A 9,759-nucleotide genomic window follows, 5' to 3' on the forward strand; every position below is an offset into this window, starting at 1 on the left:
GGCTGGCATGTGGTGCTGGGGGATTGAACCGTGGTCCCTGTGATTTGCTAAGCTTGTTCTAAGTAGGTGCTTTAGACCACTGAGCCATCTCACCAGCCCCAGGTATGTACTTCTTATACAAAGCTTTTATGCAAAGTAACATTTAGAGACAGGCAGGGAATGGCTGCACATGCAGATCCTAGTCTTGGCTGCTTGGTTTTTAGTCTTTAGCCTGCCACCACCTCTCCGTGCTTCAGTTTTTTCTTTTTAGCAAAGTTAGTTTTGGCTCACAGTGGTGCTTTCATTTGTAAAGTAAATATAATAATGGCACTGTCCTAGAATTGTTTTGAGGATTACCTGAAACTAAGGACAACAGGTGTGTTCAGTGGCACTTGGCCTTAGTACAAGCTCGTTAATTGTAAACACTGACACGGGAAGGGAGAGGAAGTAAAAGGATTAATGTACCAGCTCCCTGTGATGAATGTCATTGTGTACTGCAAGCAAACATGGACTGATAAAACCTCAAAATTGTTTTTAAATAGAAGAAAAAGAAATACTCTTTGCTATCTTTTCTTAAGAAGATACATTCGGGGCCGAGGAGATGGCTCAGTAGACTAAGCATTTGCCTGGCAAATGCAAGGGCCTGAGTTCATTCTCCGGTTCTGCCAAAAAAAGAAAAAAGATGAAGATACATTTATATTATCAATACTACATTTCCTAAGGACAAGATGTTATTTAGTCTTCTTTATTCCAAAACTTAGTACATACGATATCTTTCACATTATAGTCAGTGAATTTTTTTTTTTTAGTACAGGGTCTCACTAGTAGATCCAGCTTGTAGAGCTTGTAGTAATTCTCCTGTTTTCAGCCTCTGGGATGCTGGGATTATAAGTGTGCGCCACCACGTCCAGTCTCGGTGGCCAGCCTGCACTTGCCCAAGCAGGTGCTTAGACCAATATCTCACTGCTAGACCCTTTACTTTTTTTTTGGCGGGGGGGAACCGGGGATTGAACTCAGGCCCTTGCGCTTTCCAAGGAAGCACTTATTCCACTGAGCCATTTCCCTAGACCCTCCTTTACTTTTTAAGTCAGCAAACCTCAGAATTTGGTACAGCAGTCTGAACTGGGATGAGAACATGAAAAGATTAAAAACCATGAACTTGCAGTGACGTCAACTGACCCCAGGGCCAGTACTTTCCCCCTATGTGGCTATAGGGTTCAAAGTATTCTCAGGTAGTTACTGCACGAGTTTCCCACACTAGCATTTATTACATTTACAAGCATTAATTTTACCCAATATTCATTCATTATCCATGAACTTTAAAACACAGTCTAAACATCACTGCTGAGTACTGTGCATCAAATATTCAATTTCATGGAGTCAGATCAGGAGTTTGGACACTTTAAGAAGAGTCTGTTGTACAAATGGGAATTCTGAATTTGAGAAAAGCTCTAACCTGTTCTACATATAATCATAACACAAGGTTATCTGATTTTAAGTTTGCATTTGATAAACTTCAAAAAACCCATCCACTTCAAACCAGCAGAGTTTTACAGTACCCCAGTAAAGCTGTAGGTTTCATACGTGGACCACACAGATTTACAGCACTAGTTTTAGCATTTCTCTTTTAAAGACTTTATTTTACAGCTATTATACCACATAGCATGTTTCAAACACTGACATATAGCCTGCTAATAAGATAAAGCAAAGACAAAGAGCTTATCTTATTAGAAACAAAGATACACCTTTACTCATAGTCTTCAAACATTGCACTTTTAACTTACATTTGACAAAACATTCATGAATCAGTAGACTACTTAACAAATAACACCTTTAAGCAGATGAACTGTCCTAAATTGTTTATTGAGTTATGAATTTTACAGACATCACTTATATTATTAGCGGTAACGGTGGGGCTTGAGAGTATTGTGCCTTCTCCAAGCTGCACGGCGAGAATCACCACTAGTGTGGTGGCACTTGGTGGCCCTTCCAAGGCTACAACTCTTGCGGCCTGCAGATGTCAGCCCACCATCTCCCTGTGCTTATGGACTGGTTTGGTGACCCACTGGGTGTCAGGATTTCTTCTGATGGCTTTGTGGAATGCATCAATAAGGACAACCTCAAAGAATTTGTATGTGGAATCTTCAACCCAGTAAGAATTTAGAACTCTCAGAGCCCCACAGTGGTGTCCAGCTCACTCCTCAGCAACAGACTGAAAGCTTCACGCAAACTTCAGCTGGCTAACGCCATGATGGACAGGCTTGCTGTTGCTTCCTTAGGAACTGGACATTTGCAGCCACTGTGGCGCACACGTGAGCAGGTACTTTAATCCGCTGAGCTATTTGGTTGGTCCTTAATCAATAGATATTTAAGTCAGTTAAAATATCTCTCTTTCCAACAAAATAGCATGCTTTTTAGCATGTTTTGAGATATTCTGGAAGAGAGTCTATTTGTTAACTATCAAAATTCATAGTTGTACTGAATGCTATTGAAAGCCAAATAAGCAGACATGGGTCTTACCTGCCCCCTGGGAAGTTAAAAATGGCTTTTTGTATTTGGTATTAAATTTGGGCAAATGACTTGTGGCCTTTGTGTCTCAGGAGGAAGCTACACCCTTCTTGTGTTGACCCCTGCTGGTCGTAGTATCGGGGGCTGGGGAGATGGCTTAGTGGAATAAGTGCTTCTCTGGCAAGCACAAGGGCCTGAGTTCAATCCCCAGTTCCACAAAAAAAAAAAAAAAGAAAAAAAGTAGGATTCCTCAATTTGGCTAGCAAGAGAGCTCAGTAGAATAAGTGCTTGCCTGGCAGGCACAAGGGCCCGAGTTCAATCCCTGGTTGCACCAAAAAAAATAAGTATCTGTGAATATCGGCTGCTGTTGTTAAATCTGGTCAGAGTTGGGTGCAGGTTTCTGCCCTTGCGCTCCAGGGTGTGGCCTTCAGGACAAGGGTGATGCTGTATGACAACTCTGGAGTAGTAAAAGCAACAACTTTGCATGTGAGTGCTTCTTGTCAAGACGCATGCTGTGTCCCATATTTTTGTCTTTTTTTTTTTTTTTCCTGTAGCGGTCACCTCTTATTGAGCATTAATTCTCACTTAGGCTATGAACAAATTGAGCCATGATTAAGCTGTTCACAGACGGGAGCAGGACGAGGCAGTCACAGGCTAGAGTGCAGAGTGCCCTCCACACTGGCCCCTTTTCAGTGGTACTTGCGTCACCGCTTATGTTTGAGTTTCTTGTAAGAAAGGCAGTAGTTGAAAAGGATGTAGGCTGCCAGCACCATGTGCAGCCCCGCGATGCTCCCTTTCTTCACGTTGATGTACTTGTTGTAATACCAGTAGTGACCTCTCTGAAATGCTCCGGCAGTGCCCATGGGGGAGAAATCCAGCATCAGAGCTGGGCAGCTCCCCTTCTTTCACATCCAAGAGTCTCTTCTCTTTCAGTGGTACAATGGAAGCCATCTTGGAGTTCAGACGTTCACTTCTTTTTTTTTTTTTCTGAGGTAGCGTCTCACTGTGTAGTTCAAGCTGGCCTTGAACTCCCTTATGCAGTCCAGGCGAGCCTCAAACTCAAAGTGAACCTCCTGCCTTGGCCTCCCAAGAGCTGGGCTCGCAGGTGTGTGCTACCACACCTGGCCCAAGCTTTCATCTACCACAGAGAAGAGCCTTGCAGAGATGGTGCGCCCTTCTCGGTCACCACCACGAGTGCATGCTGAGGTCAGGGAGGCAGTGCTGCCTCTGTCCCTGCTACTGCTGTGCCCCGTGTGCACACACGAGTAGCATCAGGGCCAGCCTGCATCTCGGCGGACTCTGCAGTGTGTGCTTATGTGCTGCCGTGGAATAATCGCGCCATGTGCTCTCGGGAGGCAGTGATGTGGCTGAAGTTACTTCACGAGCATTTTGGGAGGTATCTTTCATAAGTAGTTCTGCTCGGGCATAGTGGTGCACACCTTTGATCCCAACACTCAGAAGCCTGAGGTATGAGGGTCATTGTAAGTGTGGGGCCAGCCTAAGCTACACAAGAAGACCCTGCCTCAAAAACCAAAAACAACCAGAAAAGCTCTGTACTTGTTGAGTATGAAATTAGTTTTATCCTTTTCTATGAGGATTAAACTAGCTTTATTATTTCTGGGGCTGCTGGGTTTTTTGAAATACAATTCTTAAACAATTCTTGAATTAGATGTGGGATGCAGTGGTGTATGTATTGGGAGTGTGCATGACGGAAGCTGTCACTTACTGAGCGCTGTGTCAGGGTGGTGTCTTCAGCAGCAGCAGCAGCAGCAGCAGCAGCAGCAGCAGCAGCAGCAGCAGCAGGAACATGTAGAGTAGTGTGTAGGGACCCTAAAGTCTGTATCTTGAGGTCCAGGGTCCATGGCTGATAGAGAAACTCACAAGTCCCACTAACAGCCCAGGTTCCTGTCTCTTTGCTCTGCCACCAGCAGTTTTCATCTTTAGCTTAGTTCTTTATGCTAGACAGTAGCTTTGGGTGCAGACTGGGGCCTCCCTTCCATCGCTGAGGAAAATCTTTCCCAGCGTTTCCCTTGGGTCTCAGTCAGCAGTTTATGTGGCCAGCCCCTATTGCAAGGGAAAGCAAGGATCTGGAGGGGGTTGGTTATCCTGATTCATCCACAGAGTGGGCATACTGCCACTTGACAGAAAAAGATTTCTGTCAGTGAGGAGAGAGGGAGAGGTATGGGTGTGTTCGACAGTTTCTCCTACAGTCCCATTATGCCAGGCATTATTAGTTGCCTTCCATACAGTAAGTGTCCTCTTCACAAGTGGTTATTAAATTGTACTCTGCCTCATTTGCTAAATGAGGCAACTGGTACTTAGAGAATGTATGTAACCAGCTCTGGTGAAATTATGAGCAAGTCGTGACAAACCAGAATCCGAAGTGTTACTTCCAAGCTCACGCTCTTTTTATTACCCCACAGTGAGGCTTGTCACGTTGTCAAATGTCCCTAATTGCTTCCCCTACAGTTCCCAGGTCTCATTCTGACAGTGATAGTGAATATTCGGCTTCCAACTCCGAGGATGAAGGAGGTATGCAGGAATCTGAGGAGGACACGAGTGCATCTGTGCTCAGCCCGAAGGTTCCTGCTCAGAGTAGAGCTTCAGCGCCTGTCTGCAAAGGAACACCTTCTAAGAAGATGAAGCGAGCTAAGCGTGTAAGTGAGGAGACTAACCTTAGAGAAAAGCTGTGTAAATACCTTCAGAGAAGGCTACCATGAGAGAACAGGTCACAGAAGCAATCAGTAGACTTTTTTTCCCTTCATTTTTTTGTATTTTCATCCTACTTGTAAATTAACACACTTGTTTCAATTTTTTTGCTTTATATTCTTGCCTGTCTATGGATTGGGAATCACCCACAGTACATGCTAAAGGCAGCATCTCAATTCAATGGCATAAAGATGAGCTTTTTGATAAATATTGATTGCACAGATGGTAGTGAGACTCGTAACACCTTTTGTATCCTGCTGATGTGTTGGAGTGAGTGCAGTAACAACAGAGGTCGCCACAGCTCTAGTTGTGTTGTGAGGGAGCGCCCTATGCAGTCCAGCTGCAGGAAGGGAAGGATCCTGGGTCTGGACAGAGGTGTGCTGAGGCAGTCAGGCAGCTCCCACAGAAATGCCTTCCTTGCCTCCTAGTCTGGACTGTGGGGAGCCACCCAATACAAGAGAGAGAGCCAGAGACACTGCCGCTGGGCTGCATTCTTAGCCCTTTCCATTTTTTATTTTGGTGTTGTTTCTTTGTTTTTGTTTTATGTTCTTGAGACAGAGTTTTGTTGTGTAATTGAGGTGGGCCTCAAACTCACTTTGTAGCCTGGTTTGGACTCAAATGCAAAGCATACCTGCTTCCGCCTCCCAGGCGCTGGGATTACAGGTGCACCCCATCACATCAGGCCTCAGAATCTCTGAGGTTGCCTGGGTTGGCCAGAAAACTTGTGATTTTCCTGCCTCAGTCTCCTGAGTAGCTAGGATTACAGTGTGCACCACCATGCCGTGCTTGTTTTTCTTTTCAGTGACATTGCTGTCAATTGGCCTCTTATTTGCAGTGTCTCATCCCTGCTGTGTTAGAGGCCTTACTAAGGCTGCTTGAGGAGAAACTAAGATCCTGCTCTCTAGTATCATCTGTTTTTTGGTGTAAAAGAAAAATTACACTATGTATTAGAATTTAGGAATCACTTCTTTTGGAGCAGATTACTTCAATTACTTGTTTAATCCTAAGAATTACAGTTTTATAACCGCAGTTTGGTATCCTTGTATTTAGCCTGTTGCTGTTCAGAAAGAAAATGCCACCAGAGGGAGAGTTTTGAGTCTAGTGAGGGGTCCGCAGCTGGGGCCAGCTGCTTGGGCTGCTGGGAGGACTCTGCAGCCCACAAGGTTGACAGCAATTTGGACAATCCAACAAGACCCACATGCCAACAAAACAAAATGAGCCTTTTCACTTTACCTACTTACTCTGATACTGTTACAGATGGAAGTGAGATGAGAGCCTTTGCACTGAGCTGCTTTCCTGGCCTTTTTTATTCCTTATTTTGAGGCAGGCTTTTACAAAGTTGTAAGTCACCCACCTGGGCTTGGATTTGTGATCTCCTTGCCTGAGGCTCCCGGAGTGCTGGATTCATAGGAATGTGCCACTATGTCAGTGAAAAAGACTGTTACCTCCTATTTCATCTTTTTGTCTTACTTTGTGTCTAGTTTTTTTCCAGTACCAGAGATGAGATCGAACTCAGGATCTCACACTTGGCCAGGCAGGTACTTATGCTGCTGAGCTATCTCCCCAGCTTTGTGGCTCGTTTTAATGGGACACAAAGATCTGAGACTGCCTAGTAGTAGCTTAACTCTTTCCTTTTCAGAGCAACTTAGTGGAAGAATATTTTGAGGCTCACAGCAGTTCCCAGGTCCTGACCTCAGACAGAACCCTGCAGAAGCTGAAGAGAGCTGCCTTGGACCAGGTATGTCGTGAGGAAGGCCCCTTCTCCTGCGTCTGGCTGCACTAGCATAGTGCTCAGAATGAGCGCACATGAGCAAGGTCAGTGTCCCGGCAGGACAGGACGAGTGTTACTGTGTAAACGATATGTAAACCCTAGGTTGAGTTCTGTCTTTCCTCCTTTCTTTCTTTTCTTTTGTTTTTGAGATGGGGTCTCGCTGTGCAGTCCAGGCTGGCCTTGAACTCACTGTGTAGCCCAGGCTGCTCTTGAGTTTGCACTGATCCTGCCTCGGCCTCCTGTGTACTACTCCACCCGCTGGAGTTCTTTTTGACATGATGAATTATGTAGTTTTTCTCATTACTTTTTCATTTCTTTAGATTTGTAGTATCTGAATTGTGCTTCCTTGATGTCCACTTCCATCCAAGTGTGTCAAATCTGTGGCCTGCCTATTTTTATTTTCTTGCCCTCATTTTCAAAAATGTTATAATAAAAATATTTATGTAACCATATTCTATATTTTATATGCAGCCCAGAACAATTCTTCACTCAAAAAAATGACAGGTAGGCCGGGGAGATGGCTCAGTGGAATAAGCGCTTCCCTGGCAAGCACAAGGGCCTGAGTTCAATCCCCGGTTCCGCAAAAAAAAAAAAAAAAAAGACAGGTAGCACTTGATACCCCCATGTTCACTTAATTCTCACAGTGGTCATTAAAAAAATCTGCAAGATTTATCTCATAAACATGACAAAATATCAGGACTGGGGAGCTAGCTCAGTAAAATAAGCACTTGCTGGTAAGCTCAAGGTCCTGAGTTCAATCCCTGGGACCACAAAAAAAGAAAAAAGACAAAATATGGAAGGTATTCTCCTTGACAACATTATGGAAATGTTCAGAAAGGTAACAAGGGTACTGTGTGCTGTGGTTTTGCCAGCTCGCCTTATAGCTGGACCAAAGAGAGGAAACGGAACTATTTGATCAGGAGAATTGTTGAACTGGCATGGTGGTGCACATCTGTAATCCCATCCTGGGAAACTGAGGCAGGAGGATGGCAAATTCAAGCCCGACCCATCTCAGGGATAGAGCTCAGCACCAAGGCCTTAGATTCACACCCCTGGGCAGGACAGGGTGTACAGGGTCTCGCTGCGTAGATCACTTGTAGTGATTCTCCTGCTTACAGCCTCCCAAGTGCTGGGATTACAGGGGTGGGGCCGACAGCATTTCATTTTTAGATGGCCACCACCATGAGAAGGATGAGTCCATCATGGTTAAAAGTGGAATGCAGAGGCAGGAAGGTCTCAGGAAGATGAGGAAGGCCCTGTTGCTGCCGATAGAGGGAGGCCTTTCGCTGGCTTAGATGTGCATGGGGCTCAGCGGATCTTGAGTGTATGTGACTGCACGAGGCCAGAAGCACTCATTCCTCTATTCTGCAGGCCATTAAGGATGGCCGGTCCAGCACTCTTTGCACCACTGTCTTCCTCAGTGGCAGTGGACCATGAAGCCTGTCCTTCTGAGGCTGGGAAGGGGGAAAACAGAGAGCCTGGGCTCAGAACTAGCAGTGTCACTGGGTGTTGTGGGGCTTGCCAGTCACTTGGAGCGCTGAGGCAGGAGGGTTGCATGTTTCAAGCTAGCCTGGGCTACATAGGAAGGCCCTGTCTCAAAAACAAAAAACCTCTGGCCATGTCACTTATGCCTCATTCGCGTGCCCATAGCAGAGTCATAGCACAGGGATATGTAGTGGGTGGCAGACTCAGCCACCGCAGCCGACGCCACACTCCAGGTCGGGTGGCCTGGCAAAGTGGCCTGACGGAGAACTGCTCACAGCATGGTGGCTAAGAACTGGGGAGAGGGCTGGTGAGATGGCTCAGTGGTCTAAAGCACCTACTTAGAACAAGCTTAGCAAAGCACAAGGACTGCAGTTCAATCCCCCAGCACCACATGCCAGCCCGCCCCGCCCCCTGGTGGGCTGAGCTGGCCACACACACACACACACACACACACACAAATAAATAAATAAAATTAAAAAAACAAAAAGGAACTGGGGAGAGAAGGGCTTGGCTGGGAAGGGAGGCACCCCATCCCTCCTGACAGCAAGTCAGCGGTGGCCCATGTGCCAGTTACCACTCAGAAGCGCCGCCCACAAGGGTAAGGCTTTGGGGACCCCTAGCTCAGCCTGCAGCAGGGCAGGCAGAGTGAAGTAAAAAAGTGGCTGGGAACTATGCCCCACCCACACACCGCTGGCCAGAGTTATAGTCAACAGGTGCCAGCAGAGTCTTGTCAAACCTGCATAGCAGTTATGAGTACTGAGCGATATCCCGGTTCTCTGTAAGTTTAGGGGCAAACAAAAACTACAGGCCAGAAGCCCTGCAACAGGGATCATAACAGTAATCTTTGTTATTCAAAGAACCTGGCTTTCAATGTCAGGATACAGAGGGGTGTGGGCTAGACTGCATTTGCTGGTGTGAGCTTGCTTGTTTTCACTTTATTTTTGTTTTTTTATGGTTTGGGGGATTGATCCTGGGAACTTAGCACAGAGCTCTATCTCTAGCCTTTCTCTTAAGATTTTGAGACAGGTTCACAATAAGTTAATAAGTTACCCAGCCTGGTTCAAACTTGCCATCTTCCCACCTCTGCCTCCCATGGTGCTGAGATTAAAGTTTGAATCACCGTACCTGGATTGCAATTTTCTTTGAAAAAAATGAGTTGTAGTTATTTTATCAACAGAAATTTTGAAGGTAATTGATCTTCCTAAGTTTTTGTTTTTGTTACAGAAGTTCTTTTTGGGGGAGGTTGCGGGGATACCAGGGATCAATCAAACTTGGGACCTTGTGCTTGCCAGGCAGGTACTTATGCT

The 9,759-nt window shown here is 45.7% G+C and overlaps 1 protein-coding gene and 1 pseudogene across 1 annotated transcript in view; one reads left to right on the forward strand and one right to left on the reverse strand.

The window, feature by feature from the left end:
* The window catches only part of Orc2 (origin recognition complex subunit 2), a 58,116-nt gene that overhangs the window by 28,154 nt on the left and 20,203 nt on the right, over positions 1–9,759 (forward strand). Inside the window, exons 8-9 of the mRNA XM_023712326.1 lie at positions 4,957–5,144; positions 6,836–6,934. Coding sequence (XP_023568094.1) covers positions 4,957–5,144; positions 6,836–6,934 — 287 coding nt within the window. The remainder of the gene's footprint in view (positions 1–4,956; positions 5,145–6,835; positions 6,935–9,759) is intronic.
* Positions 3,044–3,438, reverse strand: LOC101570357 (annotated as a pseudogene).

The sequence above is a fragment of the Octodon degus genome, unplaced genomic scaffold (genome assembly GCF_000260255.1).
Source record: "Octodon degus isolate 3935 unplaced genomic scaffold, OctDeg1.0 scaffold00025, whole genome shotgun sequence".
Taxonomy (NCBI): domain Eukaryota; kingdom Metazoa; phylum Chordata; class Mammalia; order Rodentia; family Octodontidae; genus Octodon; species Octodon degus.